The sequence below is a fragment of the Apteryx mantelli genome, chromosome 10, assembly GCF_036417845.1.
Source record: "Apteryx mantelli isolate bAptMan1 chromosome 10, bAptMan1.hap1, whole genome shotgun sequence".
NCBI classification, from domain to species: domain Eukaryota; kingdom Metazoa; phylum Chordata; class Aves; order Apterygiformes; family Apterygidae; genus Apteryx; species Apteryx mantelli.
The window spans coordinates 1,993,465-2,017,420 of record NC_089987.1 but is presented as its reverse complement, the minus strand read 5'-3'; the positions used below and the strand labels follow the sequence as shown (position 1 = coordinate 2,017,420).

The following is a 23,956-nucleotide window of genomic DNA, read 5'->3' as shown; positions in this document are numbered from 1 at the left end:
CCGCTTCCGCTCCCAGCCCCGCTGCACCTCGGGTGGCCCCGGGGTGGAAACGCACCTGAGCGAGGTGGGCGGCGGGGTCGCCCACGGCCTCGCCGCTTCACGCGCCGCCGCGCGCTGGCGGAAAAACAAAGGGGACGCCGGGGCCTCCCGCTCCGGTGGGGCTGGACGAGGCGCTGGGCCGCGGGAGGGAAGGGGCCCCCTCGGCGCCCCAAAACCGAGCGCAAATCTGCAGCGGGGACGGGCTGAAAACCGCGGCCCGGGCCCCCGGCGAGAAACGCGGGGGAGATTCAGCAAAAAGCTCCCCGAAATGGCGGCTCTTCGCGGCCCGCCGCCGGTGACGTCGGGCAGCGCCGCGGTGACCTCACACAGCGCCGCGGTGACGCCACAGCGCCAGCCGTGACGCCCCGCCCCGCCCCGGCCAGCCCCGCCCCCAGTGGGCGTTTGGGGCCAAAACCCCCCAAAGCGGGTGCGGGAGGGGGAACGTTGGAGCGCGGAACCTGTGGGCCGCGGCGCGGCGGTTCCGCGGGGAGCCCGTTCCCCGGCGCACCGCGCTCCCCCCCCCCCCCCCCATACACGCACCCCCGCTGCGGGGCGCCGCCGCCAGGTGAGGCCCGGCCCGGGGCTGCGTGTTGGGGGGGGGGGGAAGGCGGCGGCGGGGCCCCCCCGGCCCGGGGGAGGGCGGCGGCCCGGTAGGCCGCGGGGCCCGGTAGGCCCGAGGGCGCCGCGGGGCCCGGTAGGCCGCGGGCCGGGCCTGTGCCGGTAACCTAGCAACGGCGGCGGCGGGGCCTGGCGGGGCGCGGGGGCCGCGGCGAGGGGAAGCGGGCGAGACCCGGCTGGGGGCCTGCTGTGACCTGCCGCCCCGCGCCCTGCCCTTGTCCCGCGCCGCTCTCCCTCTCCCCTGCGGCGTTTTAAGGGCGCTTTCTGCCCCTTGTAACGCAAAAAAAAAAAACCGGGCTGGGGTGTTCCTGCCGCTCCTTCGCCTGAGTAGCGCGAGGGGCAGGCCGCAGGGGGGTGGCAACGTAGTCCGGAATGAACGAAGAGTTATTAACTCTCTGCCGTTCCTTAATCTCCCGCTTTCTCCCCAGGAAAGACGCGGCGTTTGGGCTTCTGCGGCTTGCCACACGTGGAGCCGGTTCGTCAGCGCCGTCCCCAGCCCCGCCGCATGCGCTGGGGCGTTCCTGCGGTGCCCGGAGCTGGCGTGGGCTCGCCCCACCTGCTCTCGTTTCTCGCTTTGCCCTTCGAAGGGTGGGGGCTGAACCTTTCTCTTTGAAAGGCAGCAAGTATTTGACTGCTCCGCTATCCTAGACCCCGAGCCCCCCGCAGCAGCAAACTTCTTATTTGGGTACGCGCAGCCGGTGGGAATAATTTGTGTTGCTGATTATCGCTCTGAGCAACTGGCAAAATAAAGGAAACGGCCCCCGATGTTACCTCAGCTGCCCTGTCCCGTGTTTCTGCGGTTCTGCACGCAGTCAACACTGTTTCTCCAAAGTCTGTAAATGCACAGGCCCAGCTAAAGGTGCTGCTGTTTATTGTTCCATTAAATCTGGACTGGCGCTGTGGTGAGAAGGGGATAATGCAATTTTTCTTATTTTTTCCCTCCAAAGCCGCAGTTCTGAAGCAGCAGCTAACACCTGCTCCTGAGCCTTACAAGGAAAACCAAGCATGCTAAGTGCACTTAGCTATACTGGCTGGGAACATGGTGCTCTTCTGTGTGATCCTGGCCAGTTAACGCCCCTCTTAATATCTGGGTCACGTTCGTGTCAGCAAGCTGGTCTTGGGCAGGTTAGGAGGAGGCGGTTTGGTTTAGGTTGCAGACTATATTCTCTGTTTATTTTAGATTTGAGTCTCTACAGAGAAATGGAAAGATGTCATGCTAGTTCTGTCATGACCTGTTTTGTTTTTTCCATCCTGATGCTCTATATCATGAGTGCACATGGTTACCACTTCTGGGTCTGAAGCCCCTCCACCCCAGATGTTTCCGCAGTAAATCACAGGCTTCTTTTGCAGAAGCAGAAATTGAGGTCAATATGCAAACAAAATATGTGCAAACCAGTTTCTGATTCGGGAAATGTTCTGAGTGTGGATGGGAAAGACAGTGGGTTCACAGCTACTTCTATGCAAAAATAAACACTTGTAGCTGTCAGCAGGCGCTGCCAGTGGGAGGGTCTGAGCAGGCTGTGAGCTCGGTTAAGGTGCATTCGGCTCTTCTCTGAGTAGTTGCCAGTTCTCTGGATCCTTCTTGTTTTGGCTCCTCACCATGGGGGGAAGCCGAGTGAAGAGACTATTTGAGTTAAGCTACTGCACTAATTGATATTTGTCAAAAATTGTATACAAATCGAGTAATTATTGCTTATAAGCATCAAGGAAAATTCACATAATGTTGCCAGATCTCTTATGAAATGGGCATTCGCCATCTTGAATATTGTGTCTTGTCCTTGCATCTCTCTAAAAATGCTTCATTGATGGAGTTTAATAGTAGCCATTAGATAAACTGTTCAGTAAAGCCCTTTCCCTTCCGCCTTTGTCACAGGCCTGTTCTTTCCTCCTCTCCCATCCCCTGCTGGTGTTGGTGACAGACTCTGTATGGAGAGGATGGATTATATAAAACAAATGCTTTTGTTCTTACTGAGCTTCCAGCCAGAGCTGCAGGTTCTGTGCGGAGGGGATTCAGAATTCTCTTAACAGACAGCTCCCCACTCCTCCCTGCTTGCACCTTCTTCCTCTTGTCTCCAGTGCAGTCTCCCCTGCAGCGTGTTCTCACGGTTCCCAAGGCTCCCATTTCACTGTTACGTTCTTACGGTTTTTATATTGTGCAGTAACTTTCTCCCAAACGCTTCTGTGAGGTGATCCAGGCAGCAGCTGTTATTGTTACACCAACATTTTGCTTTGAAAAGGAGGGGGATGATGAATAGAATGGTAAAGAGCAAATTTCTAATGTTTCTTGTCAGTTACTGCAAAAATTTCTTATTAACTCCTCTCATGAGCTAGTAGACTGATGTCATTTTGCTACCTAAGCACAAAGGCAGAATATATAACATTTGTGCCAGCCCATAATCTTCCTGTAAAGCCTTTAATGGCGCTGTTACTCCTTCCAGTTCCCTTTTGGAGATTTTTCGTTGCTGAAGTGTCACTGAACATCAGGGCACAGCTCCTGCTGCTGGGGAGAGGCCAGGCCGCGGGCGGTGGTTTGGGCTGCGTTCGGGTCAAGCTCGGGCTGCCCAGGTGGAGCTCTGGTGTCGTGGCTGAGCTCGTTCTGATGCTTTGCCTGGCTCTGCGGAGTGCTGTGAGTTTTGCACTTTCAGAAATGCTGTAACTAACCCACAAATCAACACGTGGGGGGCTGTGTTTGCCTGCTGCTGTTTACGAGGAAAACCAGCTGCTTGGTGTGGGCAGTGTGGTGAGGGCTCATGCTGTCTCTAACTGTTCTGGAGTTGTTAACCACTCGGTTGGTCTGTCATGTAAGAAAGCGTTTGAGCTGGAGCAGTGTTTGTGATGGATGATCCATCAGGTCAGAGGGTTCGAGCGCCTGCCTGTACTTAGGTGTGCTATTACTTAAAGGAAGGTTCACAATGGAAACGGTGCCCGCTGGACTAAAACACAGGAGGCTTGGGTTTCGTGTCTAGCTCTGTGCTGCCTTACTCAAACCACTGCCTTGCTCTGTGCTTTACTTCAGTGATAAAAAGTGCGGTTTAAGAGCCAGGTCCTGTCATAAGTATTTCATTTCTTTAATTGCTGGTTACGCTGAGTTAGAATGGCACCTCAAGTAGCCATTGTTTAGTGCCCTAATACTGCTGATTGGATGAAAACTATCTTATAATTCAAGTTAGATTGTCTTTTAGGGACACTGAGACTGCTTATGGAAGGGTCTTTGTCTCCTGTTCTCTTTGGACAGGGCCTAACACGCTGGGGATACAGCAATCTAAAGTATAAACATTAATAATACAGTGCATATTATTCAAATGAAGGCTGCCACTTTTCCTTTGTGGGAATAAACCCCTGGGTAATTGCTGTACCTACTCATCTGTTCCTATAATTGCTTTCTGCAGAATCACTTCTAAACAAGCAACGCTGGCAGGATGCTGCTCTCCTTGCTCTTCCCCCACACGAGCTGGCCCGTCCGAAGCCTCGTTCGTGACTTGCACCGTTGCACGCGGGGGCTGTATGTGCAGAAGAGGGCTGGCTGCTCCCGCAGGGGTCTGCAAACCACACAGACAGCCTGCAGCAATGATGTTACCCCTGTTTTCACTAGAGCTTTGGCTTTTGGCGATAAAATTGCCGTCATCGACCAGAATGGCGAGCACACATACAGGGACCTTTTCAGTCAGAGTCTGCGCTTGTCCCAGGAGATCTGTAGAGTTCTGAAGTGCTCCAGCAGGGACTTGAAGGAAGAGAGGATTTCATTTTTGTGTCCCAATGATTCCTCATATGTGGTTGCCCAGTGGGCTTCGTGGATGAGTGGAGGCATAGCAGTCCCCCTTTACAAGAAGCACCCTGTGCAGGAACTGGAGTATGTGATTCAGGACTCACAGAGTGCTTTAGTCATCGTGGCAGAGGAATATGTGGAGAAAATGGCCCCTAGTGCTGCGAAGCTGGGAGTCCCGGTTTTGCCGCTTCCAAGATCTCATAGCGATGGATCTGCAAGTCATACAGCACTGGAAGAGGTTCCCTTAACAACCAACTCCTCATGGAAAGGCAGAGGAGCCATGATAATCTACACTAGCGGGACAACAGGGAGACCAAAAGGTGTCCTCAGCACCCATGAGAACGTACAAGCTGTGGTGAGTGCTGCTTTCTCCTTGCACTGCTCATGCCAAGTTACGGAGGTCTTGGCCCTCCCGGGTGACTTGGGGCTGTGTAGCATAATGCACTTCAACACAACCTAATTTCTGCACAGAGCTCTGGGCTGTATTGTGAAAATCCTCGACACTAAGGTGAACACACAAAATTTAGAAGTGTTCGAGGCTCTAAACCTTGTCTGTTCTATTGGTGCTGCTGTGCTGCAGTTGTAGCCAGTGGCAGATGGACTCTTCTGCCTGGTTTCCTGGAAAGCAGAAGGGATAGGAGCTGTTGTAAAAAGACTGCCTTCTTTGCAGCTTGCTTTTCTTCACTGTGACTAGGAAAGTACCTTTGCCCCTAATCGGAGAATAACTTCGCCCGGCACTGTACTGTACTATGTGAAGTCTGTGCATTATTTAGCAATATATCCCCAAGGCAAAAAATCCATTAGCTCTCTGAGCCAAAACGAATTAAAAGTTTGAATGAGCCTGCTGACTACCTCACCAGTTTGTTATCACTGCTCGCAACTGATAGACTCGTGCCATTAGGGAAGAAGGGCGGGGAATGCATCGAGCCTCATGGTCGGGTCCTAGAACTCGCATAGTTCTAGATGCTCAGATACTGCAGTGACAGGAGTGGTATGAAAACCTTGATGGACAGAACCAGGGCTTGGCTATATTAGGCAAAGAATCTGTTCCCTCGCAGATATGCTGATAATTTGGGAGGCAGCCTGAACAGTAATTGTCTTCTGTGCTGTCTTGCAGAAAGCCAAAAACCTACCCCCTGTACTATGGAAGAGGGAAGAGTTGTGAATGATGTAACTAGATTCCACTATTCACATGCTTTTTATTTTTAGACAACTGGAAATAAGCTCTCCAGTTGTTAAGGTTGGGTTCTGAAGGGCATTGCTCTACCCAAAAGCCTAAGGTCTGATACTTTAGATAATGAGCCTGTCATAACAGAGTATTTTAGAGGCTTGATATATTAATACATTTCTTTACTAACATAGAGCCTGTTTTCTGTTTATGGGACATTGTTTTCCTGCTCCCACTAGCTATCCCTCATGGGTGCTAAGAGGCCAATGTGTGCAGCATCCAGACTACATCAACATAGTTTCTGGAAAAAATATCTTTTTTGATTATTATTTCTGCCAGCTTTGGCTGTACAGCACCAGGCTAATAATTTTGTAGGTCCTACTTAAAATCGTTGTTGACTCCTTGTTTCTCGGTAACAAGGAAGGACTTTGATATGTATCAAAAAGTGTATTGAAAAGAGACTGAAGATGTTCCTGTTGCATTCTACTTTTATGGTGGGAATTTTGCTCCTTCTGGCCCTAAAGGAAAGGCTTCAGCACCCACATGTTGTTCAGGGAGGTCTGAGGTTTCTGCCACCAGGAGGATCTTGGGTTTGGATACTTTGGGCTTTTTCGAGCAGTGAGAGACTTTCCTCTTGCCCTTATGCTGGATTATATGTTTTCTCCTGCAGACCACAGGACTGATTGACAAGTGGGAGTGGAAGAAGGAAGATGTTATTCTGCACGTGCTGCCTTTACATCATGTCCATGGGGTGATCAATAAGCTTCTCTGTCCTCTCTGGGTGGGAGCGACATGCATCATGTTACCCGAATTCAGTGCACAGATGGTAAGCCTGGAGGGATTGCGTTGGCTTTGAAACTGAGCAGCAAGACCCCATGCATTGTAATTAGAGCAACTTTGGAAATAAGTTCTTAAACAATTCCAGCCTCTTTAGCTACCGGCTGCATGCGGTTCACAAACTGTCTGTTAAAAACACTTTCAATTGGACACTCAGTCTGGGGTAAACATGTTCTTCTCGGCGTTACAACTTGTTTGAGTATTTCATAGCTAATCGTAATGCTACGCTGCCCCTCCTAGTTATGTTGGGGGTCTCTGTGATTGGAGGTAGGCCCTTCTAGGGACCGTTAACAGCATCTGCACACAGAATAAGGGTTGTTGTTTTTCTAGTACCAAGAAGAAAGGCGGAGGCACTGCTTTTTCTCTTGCATGTTGGCAATGTGCTGCCTGAAGCTATGCTGTTTGTCTGATATTTTAATTTTAGTGGTTGGGTTTCCCTTGTAATCTTCTGTCCTCGATGTTTTATACTATATCACCTGATAAAACATGGGCTTTAGAGTTTCTTGTAATACACGTAAGGGAAATACTAATACCTGGCACTTAAACAGAAACGTTGCCTTTCATCTGCAGAGATACAAATGTTAACAGAACTGTCTATTTAGATTCAGCAGTGTGAGTGAGAGTTTGCAAACTGAGGCTTTTTGCAACTTTGCAGTGGAGGTGGCAGGAGGGAAATCGTACTTGAATGTAGTAGAGACATGCTTATAATGGTGTTTTCCGCTAGAGACAGGAAATCCCAGTCCTGGTGCTCTGCTTCGCTTTTGTTCCTTGCTCATGGTGGCAGGCAACTGACCTAAAGAGAGGAGGAAAAGGGACTAGGAACAGGGCAACCAACAGTCTGGTAGAACAATTTCTACAGTTGGTGGCCCCTGGGATCCAGCCCTCTTCATCTCTGTCTCTCAGTATCATGGATAGTGTGAGAGACATTGGAATTTGCTGTAACTGGCACTGTCTCCTTTGTGATGAATAGCGTCGCTGTTAAGGGAGCAGTTGGGCTTTCAGGTGCTGGTGCCACCTCACAGCCAGAAGGGAGATGTGCTTTGTTGGTGCAGAACACCCTGGAAAAGTGAAAAGAGCATGTCGGGTCTGTGCTCTGTAGTGGAGCAGGCTACTTTACTCGCTCGTATTTATTCACACGCTGTACAGCCTTTTCAGACCTGAAGGACAAAGTGCAAACGTGTAGGATACACCCAGCAGCCTCTGACTGTGCTCCAGAGGTGAGGGCAAGCCTGAGCTCCCATCTGAGTGACTGCAGAACCATGTGATTCTTGGTTACTTATTTCTGCTTCTCTGAGAAGCAACCACAGAAAATGCACGCTTCCTTTCTTGTTGCAAGATGGCCCTGGCACCTGAAAACCCAGTTGCTCACTGAGCACTGATCCTGCTGAGGGGAACAGTCCCAGAATCCCAGTGGGGCAGCTGTGCATTCGCATTTCCAGAGTAAATGGATAGTATGTTGTTGCAGAGGAAGACAGCAAGCTCCCCTGGCAACTGCGACCAGTACGGCTCTCCCATTGATAGCTGCTGCCAAATTATCTTCCCCATGTTTAGAGTATCACCCCAAAAAGCACTCTCCTGTCCTTGCAGCTCTGGCTGCAGCAGGGACATTTGCCCCCCGCACAAAGCCAGGGCTTGGTGTGCTCGAGTTGGTGGTGCACAGAGGCAGCCGGTGGCTGCTGAGGGAGGCAGAAGAGCACGCCGATGGCCTGGAAGCAAAGCCAAGCCCTCTGGAGGGCGCGTTTCTCCGTGTCCTGTGGCACTGGTGATTGATTGTCCCTTATACCCTTGTGTTTTTCTGTGCTCTCTCCTGACATCTGCAAATCAATGAGCTGATGTTGAAGGATGGGTTCAGGTGCCAGGAGTGGGATACCCCGCCTGCCTTCTCTGATCAAAGCTCTCTGCAGGACTTGACAACCAAGGGCAAGTGAGGACAGTGCTGGAGGGCATCCTGTTGACCCTGGAGGTTGAACTTGGGCAGGGAGGTCTGCGTGGCAAGCGTGTCTGATGCAGCAGGAGTGAGCAAGCTTCGTTCCAAGGGCTCTCAGGTGTATTTGGACTCTGAAGGACGTCATTTGCTTTTCTGTTTTTTTTTATTCCCTTTATTTTTCCGAGGGCCTCCCCTGGGAGCTGAAAGTGGTTTGATCGACACTACAAAGAAAGCACATGAGGGTAAATAAGGCTTTCTTGTGGAGTTTAATGCAAGCTGCCTTACAGTTCCAGTCTATTTTCACCAGCTGTTTACAAAATGCCCTTTGCTACTGAAATCAGCTTTCAGAAAAGCATTGGAGTTTCGGTGGAGGATTTTGCAAAAGGAGCCTGAGTTTTGCTGTGTGCTTTTTCTCTTCATTGCACCTTGAGAAAGCAGCCAATTATAGTGTGATATAAAGAAACCCGAATGGCAGCTAAAACACTTGACAGGCTGATCAAAACAAGGCTAGGAACTTACTCTCAACCTGCTGCAGACGTATTTAGCCTTGAGTGATACTGGCATGGGTTCAAGAGAAACCGCAGCAGCATGCCCAATGTGTGTTTGGTTTCTAATCACTAACACTTCATTATACAAAATAAATACTTTATTATTACAGTGTTTATTAAATTACATAATTTGTGGCATGCCTTATAGTTGTGGATACAGATGCCAATCTGGTTTAGTTGGTAGTAATAGTGCTCTTTTTTCTTAGCTAGATGATGCTTAAGCCCCAGACCAAGGCTTTCTTGTCATTCCCTGCAGTGCAGTGTTAGGAGGTGGCATCTTTCAGACCCTTCTGTCTGGTTTTGGTAGCTGTCCAACGAAAGGTTAAAAATCAGGGCTGTGGAATAACCCCAGTGTCCTGACCAACATCCGCTCTCTTACTAAAACAGTGTCTGATGTCCAAGGCTGCGTGCGAGCTATTGCTGAGGCCATAAGGGCTCATTAAAGTGTATTGAGATGCCTCAAGCGTGAAAGTTGCTGCATAAAATCAGATTCTTTTTATTAAATGAGGACATCCATTACTTTGCACTAGCTACTGTACATGTTATAATTCACTTTATAGCACCATCTGTCTTGCTTAAGCTTTTTGTAGCATCTTTTTATTGTAAGTTATTAAAAAAATATGGCTGCATCTATTAATCACTTATTAATAAAGGGTTTATAAATGGACCCTTAATTTCCAGCATTACTGTCCACTCCTTGCATGTGGAGTGCGAAGTCCTTTGGTGCGCACGCTCCCTGGGGTGTAGCCTGTCTCCGCTGGGAGCCCTTCTTGGGCGGCTGCCTGACCTCCTGCCCAGGAGGCCGGGAGCTGTGCGAACGGCACCCAGCACCCTGGGCGCACTCCGGGTGCTTGGAAGTGACAGCTCTCACTGCAGAACGAGACATGCCAATACTGCCGTGAGCATGAGGACTGGGAGTGGGAAGGAGAACAGCAGTGAGCTTGAAAGCTCGCTCTTCCCAGCAGCTGTGTGGGGCAAGGGCAGCTCTGACATTACTTTATTTTCTCAAGTAAGCTCGAGAACTGCGAGGGCAGAAATCTCCTTTGGAGTCAGAGAAAGCTGCAGCCTAAGCATCCCTGTGTGATCCTCCTGTTGTAACTTACTTCCGAGCTGAGTTTGCTTCTCCAGCCGCACTGTCTCTGTTTGCAGGCGGCCAGCATTTCTCAGTAACTTCCGAACTTGTCTGCCCATAGCAACCCCCCTCCTGCCCCCGGGTAGAAATTTTAACTAAATTTCTACAGGTTTTGTGAAAATTGTTGACTGGGGGAGGAAGGACCCTCCTTGAAGGAAGGAGTGCATGAGCCCTCTCCTTGCTAGATATCAGAGAAAGCACGTGGGCGCGCTCTTCATGAAGGCCTCTGTGTGCCATCAGGGTTTGCATCTAGCGGACACCAAAACATGCCTTCCCCAGCTGCACGCTCCCTCTCCCTTCCCACATTGATTCGCTAACGGCCGCAAAGGTTGAGCGTACCCTGTGGCATGACTATTGCTCGGTGGAAATGTCAGTGAGTCTGGAGAGGCAAATCCGGTGGAAGCCGGGCTTTGTCGGTGCGGGCCCTCCCGGCACGGCTGCGTGTGACGGCAGCGTGCTGGAGGCTTGGATGCGGTTGGGACCCTGCTGTGCCAAGCACCATGCAGACGGCACAGCGGATCTGCCTGGAGAGCCGCCGCAGCTGGGTCAGCCTTTCGGAGCGAGGCGGGAGGTCAGTGCATGCTTTGCAGGATCCTCCGCCGAGTCTTTTGGCTAATGCGGAGCCATTCTGAGCTTGAACTACTGGAACCGCTTGTCCTTACCTTGGACTATATTTGATCCTGTCTGAGCTGCTAAAGGGAAAAATGGTCTAATGGCGAAAGGCTCTGTATCTGCTCTTTGCACTGATAAACGTGAGACCAGATCCCAGCAGGCCTTTCAGTCTTGAGTGGAGGGATACGATAAAAGTTCTTCAGAAACACAAAGGAAAAAGCTTGCTGCAGATGAGTGGTGGGGGAAGTTTACAGAAATCTAAACTCTGTGTGACCTAGCTCTGGTGCGTGCTGCCCACTTGGCTCTGCGGGGCAGCTTTTGTGCTGTGGCGTGCTGCCTGTGGAACGACAACAACGCCTGTGCCTTGGAACCGTTTTGATGATAAATATGCTGAAATGCAGATGTATCACCCTAAAGTCACAAAAGAAGCAGTTGTTTTGGTGCCAGCAGTACTGGATGTCTGACTTAAGGTGCCTCCAAGGATCCAGCCCTCTAAAATCATACTTAGTTTGGCAATGTCACACGCAAAGCCATCAAAATCGTTAATCTTTCCTGTGGATTTGGACCCTTATTTCTAGGCGTTTGTTTTGATGAGAAGTATGAGTGCACAGAGCTAGTGTTTGAGTTGGTGTTGATTCCCCAGGCGTGCAGCAAGTGCGCGCTCCCTCCCGGCAGCTGTTTCACGTGGTGGGAGGCTGCCGCAAACCTGGTGCTTGTCGGGGTTTCACATGGGGTGTTACCCGGAGTCGCTGGTGCGCTGTGAGGTTACACCCCTGCTTCTGATGCGTTCCGACTTCCTCCTCCAGGCCAGCAACCTGTGTTGCATCTGCGTGCAAACTGTTCGTCCCTGTTGCTATTGTTATCTGTGCTAACCAGACCAAGCTAAGACTGGACTGGACGCTGCCGTGTTTTTCACCTTCGCTTGACTGTGTAGGGAGAGCCTGTGACAGTCGTGGTTGCCTCTGGGAAGGAGAAGCAGGCGCTGCAGTGTTGATCCTCTCCCCTGGATGTGTTCCCTTGTAAACATCAGCCTGAGTGGCTTTTTTAGTTTATTCTTAAAATAAAAGCAACTCTGAGCATGGGAGTCTGTGAACTCCAGCAAGCAAGCACCACTAGAATGGTGCTCTCAGCGTGCTGGGGATTGCAGGTCCCAGCCAGTTTCAGCTGGAGAAAGGCAATTGTCTTTTCATCTATTAATTGGAGGCTTCAGAGGAGTAATTTTTTTTCAGACTCAAAGAGAAGTTGGTGGAGGGAGGAGCAGGTCACTAGTGAATGGGTTGTTTGATCACTTCGCGCAGACCTGGCTTTAAAAAGTTATAGTTTTTCTTCATGTCTCCCCAGATCTGCCGTCTGTCCTCAGCATCTGTTATGGAGTAATGTCTTTTGATGTGTGTGGGGGAAAAATAAAAAATGGAACCAGAGCCTGTCATATTTACTTATATTTCTAGGTCCCAAGGAAAGCACTTGCTCCTTTCAGTATGCCTACAGCATAGTAAGGGTTTAAAAGCTTCAGACTGGAATGCAGAGGGGCCATCAAACTGCACTGATGAATAAATGATTAAAACCAGAGTCGTGCAGAGCGCAAACAGTTTGGGGTTATAACAAACATGAGATGAAGCCACCAAGGGCCCAATTTCCCTTTGAAGACAAGAATGTTTCTCTTTCTGCATACTGCTCGTGAACAGCCTGGCTTGAACTAACCATCAGCGGTTCAGTTGTTAGGAGAAAGCAGAGCTCCCATTGCTGCTCTCCCATCCTCTATCGTATCTGTCTTCCTTTCAATCAGGGGAAGAAAATGTGTCAGGCTTGGCTGTGTGGCCCTGCATTCCTTTCAGTGCTCCTGTAGAATTAAGGAGAGCCTTTACCTTTGGCACTGGGCGTGGGGGTCTCGCCAAATGTCAATCTGCTTTGGCTGCTGGCCACTTTACCATCTGAAAAAGAGCTGTTGCTCTTGCAGAATCTCTGAAAACTGCGAGCATCCCTTTCTCGCGGGCAGTATTACCTGCACTTTAGTGATCAATACAAAACACAAAGCCATCTCCCAGATCAAAAGGGAAGTAAAGAGATGATTTAACCTTGCATTAGTGAAATTGTTACTTATGAAAAGGTTTAAAAAAATTCAATAACAACTGAAAATGATACAACAATTTTAGACTAGCTTAGAGGAGAGGAGCTGTTGTATTTGTCAATAGATGCAGCAGTACAGGTTGTCTATTACCTGTTTTAGTTTTGATGGGAAAATCCATGATGATGGTTACTTTCTTTTTGGCTTTTAGGTATTTTTGCCTTTATCTCTTCCAATTGCTTTTGAAGTCCCTGTATCAGGTAAAGCCTTGCTGGATGCAGTGTACAAATGGTTGCTGCCTTCTCCTTTCATTCTTTCCTCCGTGTTAGAAGATGCCCAGATACTGGTAGATTCGCTAGTTTTTGTCTAGTTTACAGCATGTGCTTCTCCCAATGAGGTGTCTGTAAAGGAAAAAAAGTTAATGACTTTTCTGCTCTGTGTTTGTGTCCTTTCCTTCCAGTGATCTTAAATAGCAGATCTGGGTGCCAGCTGGGAAAATTGCTGTATGGAAAAACAATCTATTAGAGCAGCTTGCATGTTCATCCATCCCCATTCACCATCCTGCCATCTGTATGCTGTAAGAACTAGGTGGGAAAATCCTAAGGCTTTGTCTGACTAGGGTTGTTTTGTACCCTCTGGTGCTTTGATTTGTATTTTCTCTCTCTGTTTTTTGTTTACTGAGGGCAAACCACCACTGGCCAGCCCATAGAATTGCAGTGGGAGGGGCAGAAAATTAGGAATGTAAGGCTGACAGGAGGCTTTTGGAATAGAAGGTCATCCATTCCTTTGCTGACTCAGGCAGCCCCGTCCTATAAAGCCAACGCTGCTCTATGTCTGCCTTGGATTTTTGGTGCCATTATTACTACTAGGAAGCTATTCCCATCCTTGCTTTCTTGTGGTAAGAAATTTTTTGTGTGTGTTTGTTTCTAGCCCTTGATCATCTTAAAAGGAGTCTCAGTCTGCTCAGCACCATCTCCTAAGCGTTCTTCATCCGAGGAGTGCTTCTTCCCTTGGGTGTCTCTCTGTACTGCTGGTTTTGAAGGCTCAGCATTGCAGCATGGCTAGCAGAGTACCAGGGCACATGCCTGCCTGCACCTCTGGGTCCAGCCCCGCTGAGCTGACATCCAGTCCCTGGCTGAGGGGTGGCCGGTTGGAGTTGGCATTTCTGACCTCCCCTCTGGCAGGCAGAGGAGAGAATGCGTTTGTGATGGAGCAGCATCGAGACTCTGTGCCAAGGCTGCTAAACTGGTATCTGGTTCACGCCCATTATCTGCAATTGCGCTCATGAAAATCTCTCTGAAGCCTGAGACATATCTTGTGGGAGGTGTGCTTCCTGGACTGAGAGAAGTGGAGCCTAGTTAGGCTCATCATGGCATCCACAGGAAGTGCATGTAGTCAACTGGTGAGAAAATGGAAATGCCCAAAAAGAAAAGCAGCAACTATGGGAAGTGCTTAGATGAGCTCTGTGAAGAAAAGGTAGAGAGGGCTAAGCTAGTATCCCCTTTGATCCCTGTTATAATCATCTGTAATATATATATATATTTAAATGAGCCTGCTTTTCCAACATGCTGAGCACCCATGTACCTGAAAACCTGTGTGCTCCCATTGCTAATGAAAGGTCGGGCCCCTGGTGTCTGCTGATCAGTCAGTGCAGAAATCCAGCAGCCTTGACACGCAGTGCAGTGTCTGCCTCCACAATCAACGGCTTTTTAAAAGCACTTGGAGCCTTGAGGTATCAGGTGAGCAAAATAAAATGAAATGATGGGCTGCCGATATCCTGTCCACTGGTAACTGATGTGGTGACAGTGACATATAGGATATCGGAGAGGGGGAGATTGATTGTGCTGCTCTAAACCTGACAGTGTCAGAAGATGCCATGTGCAGGGAGGGCAAAACCAGGCCTCTTGCGATGAGGCTGTCCAAGTCCCAGGACTGATTGATTAGTCCCAAGTAACGAGACTTTCCAAGATCCTTCTCTTAAACCATGAAGTTACAGTTATAAAACAGAAATAGTTGTTTCAACCGACTGGGCAGTTACAAATCCTCTGGATGGCTTTGGGTCTGCAGCAGGGTTGGGACTGGCAGCTTTATACCATGGCTTGGTGATTAGTTCTGTTAAAACACATGGTTAGGATCCAGATTTGGCTGAACAAGAGCAGGACAGGTGGAGATGTTTGGCTGCCAGTGGATTGCCCCAGCGGTGGCTGATGGCACAGCTCCAAAGGCAGCTGCTTATCTTCGGGAAGGGGCTGTCGCTGGGGCAAGGCAGACTGACATGGAAAGAGTTGCTCCCATTGCTGGAACTGGCAGTGGAAAGGCTTTTTATTTAATGCAGGAGTTGAGCAGGAATGTGAGGAGGGGGGATTCTGTGGTGCAGGAGGGAACTGCTGTATTTTGGAGTGATGTTCTTGTTTTTTAAATCCATGCATGCATGGCCAGTCAGACTGGAAGTCTGCCTGTGTTCCCCACAGCTGCTCTGGACTTCCAAAGTTAGGTCACACAGTAAGGAACGAATGGTCCCCAAGCATCTGTCTCTCTTAAATTCTTTTGGCACAGTCCTGATCCCTGCTTGCTCACCCGTCTCTCCCTGCCCAAGGTGATGGCTCCCAGGAGCACCAAGCTGAGAAGAACAGGTCCATGTGTTCAGTCCCTGGGTTTGGAGATATTCTTTTCCAAGCAGCTGCCTCAGATGGGAAAGATACTGTGGGGTAAAGGGGAGAAAAGATCTTTGAGGAAAGAGGCTAGAAGGCACATATGAGGGGTTAGATTCTTCTAGAGGCAATGCTGCCTGCTCTGTCTTGTTTTAGGGGATCGTGCCAGTAGGTAGGGTTTCTTCAAGCCCACTACCACCGCCAGCAGGCCTCAGCCATTCCTGTGTCCTGTCTGTGACCTGCTTGCAGAAGGGGAACACTGCTTTCTGCTCCTGCTCCCAGTCCAGCATTATGGGATGCCCCCCGATGCACACATGCTCTGAAACACCGCCTGGCACTGGCCGTCTGTGTTTCCCAGAGCAAGGCACCCAGCAGGCCTCGTGGCTGGAGAGGAGCTTGGGACCACAGCCCACGCAGCTCCCGGCTCAGGCTCTGCAGAGCGCTGCAGCGACACGGCACAGCTGAGGCAATGTTTCTCTGGCAGGGAGCGTGATGTTCCCTCTCTGGGTATGATTTCCAGGGAAACTGTGTTCTTCCTCTGCTTTCCCCGATGCTGAGGTCTCCTTACAGCACTCGCGTCCCAGCTCCTGCGGCTGTGGAAGGGAGCGGAGGTTCCCTGAGGTTGAGGCCCTCCATGGCTGGTGGATCTCTGACTTGTGCATTTATCTCATTCAGCCGAGGGCTGTCTCTGGGCTCGGAGGCAGCAGACACTCCCTTCTGTTCAGGGGGCTGGTGCCTTTGTTAGATGTGTCCTGCTATATTAAGAATAACAACATGGTGGTGGGGGGGGGGGTTAGGAGCTGATTGTTCTGAAGCAGTGGAGTGAGAGACACGGGGAGAGGGAGCGTGTGGTGGGGGGAGAGGAGGTGCTGGCTCAGTGAAGTAGAAAGTAATGAAATTGAGCCAGAGAGAGCAGGACTGAGGGGAAAGGAGCAGAGCACACCAGCATCCAGGGTGACAGCATGAAGGAGAATCACTTGTTCACCTTCAATCAATTCATGCTTTTTTTTCCCCCCCATCGCACACGCCTGTGTGCGGCTGAGCGTGCAACGGGAGGGAGGGGAGAGGAGGTGTGCATTGTCAGGAGCTGTTAGGAAATACATTTGTCAACAACAGGGCAGGAACCAGAGAGAAAAGAAGGAGGTGGTCGTCACCAAAGCTGAGCAGGCCATAGCCTTTTATTTATTGATGGAATCGTTTCATTCCTGCGTTGGGGAGTGCTTACCTAGGGGGAAGAGTGACAGAGTGTGGAAGAAGTGGGTCCAATTTCAATATTTATGCCTCCTACCCACTGCTAAATGCTCCCAGGTGGAGCTGTTCAGCCAGTTCAGCAGCCCTGGGGTCACCTGCACTTCGTTCCCCTCCAGTAGAGCCAGCTCCTGGAATTTGACCCAATTTGTCGTTTCCACAGGTTAATAGGAATTGCAGCTTGAAGAACTTTTGTCCTGCAGGGATCATTTCTTCTGGAAGAGTGTGATTAGTGAACTGGCTCTCTGAGCTAGCTGCTCTGTCTCTTGGACTGCAGCTGTGTTTTACATGCAGCCTCTGATGGCTGATCTGAGCACACTGGGGGCACATCTCTGTGCGCCCCATCACCAGAAGCAGTTCACTTCCACTGTGGTAGAGTCTCACTTACAGTTTGAGTTCATAATATCTCCTCTTCCCAGCTCTACTACCATTCACATTAGTAGTATTTCTGCCTCAAGCGTTCAAGTCTGTCGGCTCCTGCCTGTGTATCGTGTTCTTTGTACACAACTTGTCCTTTGGAAGAAGGCCTCCATGCTTTGAAAAGCTGGTGACTTTGTGTAGCATTCAAATGGTTGTATACGCTGAAGGAATTCATTGGTGGGTGATTCTTTGCTGGGACAGGAGTTGAATACTGTGCAATAAGCAGCATGATGGGAGGTGGGAGTTGTTCTGCACATGGAGGAGTTGCATATGACAGGCTTCCAGCGGTTCATCCTTTCCAGAATCCGTAGATAGCACTATGGATCAGAGGTTGGTCTGTTTATGACCAGCCCTGGGTGGCTTTGCTTTGGACAAATCTGTTACATTCCTGTACCTCAGCTTCCCTTTGCACAGTACTAGTGAGTAGTGGTGGGGCTCCCTGCCCCACAGAGGGTTTGCAGAGCCCTTGCTTGTGAACCTGTTAAAAGGTGTTGAGGAGCTGGTGTTGGCAATGCTGACGATTGCTTCCCCCTACACTTGGTATTGAAGTATATTTTTATATATGTATATTTCCCCTCCCTTCTAGGTTTGGAAGAAGTTCTTAAGCTCCCAAGCGCCCCGTATCAGTGTCTTCATGGCAGTACCCACTATTTATGCCAAACTGATTGAGTATTATGACAAACATTTCTCTCAACCACAAGTCCAGGATTTTGTGCGTGCCTTTTGCCAGGACAACATCAGGTAGGTGGGAGATGCCCCTCTGCACTGCCTCCAGTTGTTAGCACTGAAGGACAAGCTCTGCGCCGGACAAGGTGGCCCCTGGTGGCTCCCTGTTCTCACAGTGGCTCTGCTGAGTCCTCTTCTTAGCTTTACCTCTTTGCAGTGCCAGGCAGTTTATTGTGCTTTAGCGTCTCTAACTGACAAGAACCAGGGTGATGTTATTTAATTATGAGCCACTCTTGCATGGTAAAACCAGAAGGGGTCTGCATGCTCGTTATGTGTGTTGCCCTGCATAACACAAGGCTAAAGACTTCATCCTGCAACCCAAGTTGTACTGCAGCATCTCTTTTAGGAGGCTGTTCCATCTTGACTTGAAAACCGTGAGAGATAGAGAATCTATTATATGTGAGGGACATCCCTGGTACTGTTTAAAAGGCTTTTGGAGCTTCTGTTTTAAGGTTTTATGTAAGAGCAGGCTTTATGTACCTTGTGTTAGAATGCAAATTCCCTGGAGCTAAGGTGATCTTGGATGCTTTCTTACATGGGGTTTCCTTGTGCAGGTTAATGGTGTCAGGCTCAGCAGCCCTGCCTGTGCCTGTCCTGGAGAAGTGGAAGAATATCACTGGGCACACGTTGCTGGAGAGGTATGGGATGACTGAGATTGGGATGGCGCTTTCTAACCCTTTGCATGGAGTCCGTGTCCCAGGTAGGATTTTCTAGGAGATGGACCCTGTTTGGAGGTGTTTTGCTGTGAGATGTTCTTGGTTTTTCTCATCACAGAGAATATACGTCCATTCACAATTTGTCATGATTCAAGAGCAGGCTCATGTAGGAACAGTGATGCTGGTAGGGAGTTTGGCATAGCCAAGGGGAGCCTGGAAGAGGGCATGGGTATGTGGGTAGAGGCAGGTGGGTTTCCCTTCAATTACTGGCCATGGTGTATTGGCAAAGCTGTGTGTGCAGAGCTTGCAGTGGCATGCAGTCTGACCTAACCAGCCAGGCCAATTCGGTCCAGGAGGCAAAGTCCGTTCTGGATGCTTTATTATTTCCAAAGTCTTAGTACAAGTGCTGTGATGGGACTTGCACCTACAGCTCCTGCTTTATGAAGTTGTATTTGTGTGTGGTGTTGACATAGGATTCTCCACAGAGCAGTCATGCCAAGCCAGTCACAGAATAGTTGGGGTTGGAAGGTACCTCTGGTGATCATCTGGTCCAACCCCCCTGCTCAAGTGGGGTCAGCTAGAGCAGGTTGCCCGGGACTATATCCAGTTGGGTTTTGAATATCTCCAAGGATGGGGATGCCACAACTCTGTGGGCAACCTGTTCCAGTGTTCAACCACCCTCACGGTAAAGAAGTGTTTTCTTATGTTGAAGTGGAATTTCCTGTGTTTCAGTTTGTGCCTGTTGCCGCTCACCCTGTGACTGGGCACCACTGAGAAGAGTCCAGCCCCATTCTCTTTACTCCCTCCCATCAGATATTTATACACATTGATAAGGTCCCCCCCGAACCTTCTCTTCTTCAGGCTGAACAGTCCCAGCTCTCTCAGCCTCTCCTCATATGAGAGATATTCCAGTCTTGTAATCATCTTTGTGGTCCTTCAGTCAATACTGAACATTTAAAATAGGTTGTCTGCTCACTCTTATTTTAGTGCAAGTTTCTTGACTCTTCAGAAATTAGAAAATGTCACACCTCCTTGTACATTCCGGCTCTGTTCTCTCCTTGCATTCCCCCACCTCTCTTAGCTACACTTTGTGACTCCTCAATATCTGTAATTTTATATAACCTAGAAAGAAATTGATCTAAAACATTGAAAATATAGAATGTCCCCACCCTCTCGGTTCAGAATGTGGCCATCTGTCTGCTGAGCAGCCCAGCCCACCGTTATGCCACCTTCTCCTCCCCACATGCTGTCCACACATGCATGGCACCATATGCATCATTTTGGTCTCCAGTATCTTACGGGGCCAGTGTTACCCAGGGGCTTTCCTCTGCATCATAGCTTCCCACAGCACCTCAGTCCCACAGGACAGAGAAGCTGTTCCTGTGAAGGGATTACATAGGGTGTGGAGAAGCCACAGCTTCCCCCCGGCACTGGCTAGAGCTTTCCATGAGCCCTGTGCTGCAGGGTGATGGTGCAGTCTGAGATCACTTGAATGTCATTGTGGCCCAGTGAGATCTGCTTTTCCTTCATCTTCAGTGGTGGAAATGAGTAGAGTGTCTAGAAATTTCGCAGGAGACGTGGGCAGAAAGGAAATAAGACTGAAAGTAAAATGGGCAAGATGGAGAAATTAGCACCAGAGAAGGCAACTCCTCTTCCAGAGCTGGATGGCAGGCACTCCTAACAGAGCCGGCGTGCAGTCTGCAACAGTACTGGGTCTGCAGGAGAGCTGGGAACAAATAATCTCGCGCAGCTGCACCCAGAGGGCCCAAGGATAAAAGCTGACTGACTGTCACTCTAACCACCATCCTGGATGTATGCTGGAGCTCTGAGAAGGGACAGAGAAGAAACTCAAAGGTGTGGATCAGCTAGAGACCGTACAGAAAGGAGGCTATAATTTAATAGGCTTGATTAATTTATTTCGGGAAGTGTCAGTTGGGAAGCAGATGGGTGAAGCTGAGGCATAATTTACTTGAGCTGTGAAAAAGCTTTTGATGTAGTACCCCATTAGAGGCTAGGATGTAAGGTCACCAGGTACAACAGAGTATCGAGTGTGAAAGAGTCAACTGAGAAATACAGTAATCAGTTGGGAACAGAGTCCGGGGCAGGAGTGTGTGTGGGAGAAGGGGATGGGTGGTACACTGCAACGACGGGGGACACTACAGTCTGCTGAACCAGAGCAGGTACGTGACTGCAGCCTAGCTTGTAGAGAAAGAGGAGCTAGGATCTCCAGCCAGGATTCAGAGGAGGAAAGCAAGATTTGGGTGGCTTTATAAACCTCAGAGATGGCATCAGACACGAAGCGAGTGCACTCGCCTGTCTGTATCTCAGCGTCAGCTGCGCTGAGAGGGCAGTGAAGGGCTGCAGGGCTCCGGAGCCCATGCTGGCATGCCTGCCACTGTACTGCATGTGCAACCATTCCGAGAAGTCCGACCCGAATGTGGTCTGTCTCCGTCCCCAGCCTGTACAGGCAGGACCCCGTGGATAAATCCCAGGATCCTCAGATATCACAATGGATTTCTTGCCGAACTGAAGCAGCATGCTCTCCTCTCGGCTGCTTTGTGAGCTCCTGCCTCTGAGCAGAGATCCTGGGACTTTCCTTGCCCTCTTTCCCCCATGTGGCATGGCTGGGGAATGGTCGAGAGTCCTCAGGGCCGGCCTTTCCTGCCTGTGTTGTGCCACCCACGTCTCTGACCATGTGGCACTGAGGGAAGACTTTGCTCTCCATCCAGAGCACAGATCTGAAGGTGCAAGGGAGGGTGAGGGCTTTAATTTCAAAAAGAAGAAAAGATGAAAGATTTGAAAGATAAATGTTTGCTTGTATATGGTTAAAACCCTGCTTAAAATGCCTCTGTTTTCACCAGCTCTCATTCTAATCCCCCTGGTGCTGTTACTGTGAAGGGAGATGAATAATTCATGGACAGAGAATGCCTCACTGGGCCTAATCACCACTTTAATTGGAGGTTTAGATCAGAGGCGGCTAATAGCTCCTACAGCGGGGACTCCGTGTATTGTTGACAGTGAGATCGTTGAGTGCCTTATCGTTGGCCTGTTTCAATTCTCCCAGGACACCACCACACATAACAGCATCAGGGTCCCCAGATACCAAAGGACATAGACCGCAGGGCCAATTAAATTTATCTGGGAAGAGCTGACAACTTTTTTAAACAGAGGAGAACCGGTGAAAGAATAATAGTGTCACTCCTTTCTGACTGCAGCCTGTCTGATGCTGGCTGAGTTGACACTGTGGGCACGTTGCCAGCATTTCTTAACATTCAGGAGTGTGCAAATAGGAGAGAGCCGGGAAAGGCAGTGGGGAAGGGAGCTGGAGGGGAAAGAGCAGCGATTTCTCCCCGGTTCTACCTCTGAATTATGGCTAGTGACAAAAGGAAGCCAGTGCTGATTTTTGACCCTCTTCTGGCCATAAGCGAAGTGGGGGCTCGGTTAAGTGGAGACCTGTGGTGCTGTGTCTTTGAGAACCTCCTCGATTTACCACTGACCTGTTGGAATCAGCATGGTGTATATTTTAAAATCTCAGATGGGCCTGAGAAGCTCTAATCATTGTCTTTGCACACATTTTAATTATACTGTCATGTTCACATAGATCTAATCAAGGTTGTCAGCATTTTCAGTATTTGCAGATGTTGGCTTCCAAAAGTTTGTCATTTTTACTAAAGACCAAAAGGACTTTTCCAGACAGAATATGAAGAAGCGGTTTCCCACAAGGGGCTTATTTTACATGTTGGTTTTACTTTAGCCAAATAGGAAATAAATTGATGGAGCTGTATTTGTAATTGTGATCTGAAACCTCCCTCTACTGCAATAATGAAATCATCAGTGTGCTTCCTGAAAGCCCATATGAAAACAGGACTGGAGCACGTGTTGTGACTGAGAATCGCAAACAAACGCCCTGCTGTATAGGGGAGCAGTTCTTTTGTTTCATGTATCTGTGTGTGTGTGTATGTATATATATATAAAATATATAAATATATAAACATAAATATATATATATAAATATACATACATACACACAGGCAGGCCTGTCTGCCTCCTAGAATTGGCTGCGGAGCCCCTTCCTTCCAGAACCACCCATTCAAACCCAGGAAGATATTGACCACAGGTATTTAGTATGTAACTTGTAGGGAGTCATGAGTAACGATTTCAAAGTGCCAAAACCACTAAGAAAATATGACTTCTTTTCTTTAAAAGACCTGCATCCTATTGCCTTTCCTGTGTCTTCAGACTTGTGCGAAAGGATTGTGCTAATGTTTGATATTTCTAGATCCTCAGAGATTGAGACTAGAAGTGGCCACTAATCATTTAGTACTACTGCCCATGGATCAAGGTTGGTAACTGGCCTACAGTAAGGAAATGTGTTCTAGGAAGACATCTACATAGTCTTGGTTTGAAGGCTTCCAGAGCTGCCAAACCTGAGAGAGTCCGTGGCAGTTCATTCCACTGGTTGCGGCCTCCCCAGCCCCACCACCACTGCTGAGACGTTGAGCCTTATAAGACTGACTTCATTTGCCTGCTGTGTCTGACTACTGTGTCTTGCCATGTCTTTCTGCGAGACTTAGGGCTGTCAGTGCTAGGAATTTTCCACCTTGGGGAAAGCATACACATAGGCGTCTAGAAGGTGGCTTCAGTAAACTTGACTTGCAAATATCTGGCACATTTTCTATGAATTATAACTTGCCTTGAGCCCTCTGCAGTCCCCCATGGCAGGTACCAGCCTCTGTTTAAAGTACAGAAATACCTCTATATGGCACCTCAGGTGGCACGTGGACTTCTGGTGAGAAGTAGGACATGCACCTCTCCCTCCTTCCTCTGCTCTAGTCCGTTGTTTCTGACTTGGTAAGCCCAACTCTCTCTCCCCGGCTTGGCAGTCTGTCCAGCCATGTTATGCAAACAGTCCAAGCTAGGCTCTTGGTAAGAAAAGTACCTGGCAGTATGTGTTAGCTGACCTTTATACTGAAGGAAGCTTTCGAGCTGAGCAGGCGCACATCGCTGAACTGCCATGTAGCTTTCTGTTTATTTCTTGCTAGATCTGCTAATTGTTAGGGTAGTTTTGCTGCAATAAAATCTCACTCCCTCATAGCCCATCTGCTCTTAGCTGATCTTGCAGGGATGCCATAAATCTGGGGTACGACATCATATCTATTTCCATGGCAACTGACCAATGTAGCAAACAAAATTGTGATGTCACGGACATTGGATCTCAAGGGCTTGAACAGGAGAGTGAGAGCAGGATAGGGAAGAAGTCACTTGCACCCAGGTGCCTGAAGTGCAGATCACAAGGGGAAGACAGAAAATGCTGCCATACGAAGGCTAGGAATAGAAGAGATCCAACTACTTCCCACTCAGTCCTTGCTGCAGAATAGAAGTCCCATTTTAATATCGTCTGGCACAGCAGCTCTCAGCAGTGCTATCACGAGACTCGTGGCTGCTGCTCTCCAGCCTGTCCTCATGGCCTCCAGGAATGGACCTGCTCGTAGGGACAGGGGGAAGTGTTAGGAAAGGTGAGACTGGGCGTTGTGTGTCTGTTG

General features: G+C 49.3%; 1 protein-coding gene across 1 annotated transcript in view; it reads left to right on the top strand.

Annotated features, from left to right (window-relative positions):
- The first annotated feature begins 548 nt into the window (after window positions 1–548).
- Window positions 549–23,956, top strand: part of ACSF3 (acyl-CoA synthetase family member 3) — a 178,353-nt gene continuing 154,945 nt past the window's right edge. Inside the window, exons 1-6 of the mRNA XM_067302352.1 lie at window positions 549–604; window positions 1,086–1,342; window positions 4,047–4,778; window positions 6,262–6,417; window positions 17,618–17,772; window positions 18,312–18,457. Of these exons, the coding sequence (XP_067158453.1) occupies window positions 4,077–4,778; window positions 6,262–6,417; window positions 17,618–17,772; window positions 18,312–18,457 (1,159 nt within the window). The 5' untranslated portion in view covers window positions 549–604; window positions 1,086–1,342; window positions 4,047–4,076. The remainder of the gene's footprint in view (window positions 605–1,085; window positions 1,343–4,046; window positions 4,779–6,261; window positions 6,418–17,617; window positions 17,773–18,311; window positions 18,458–23,956) is intronic.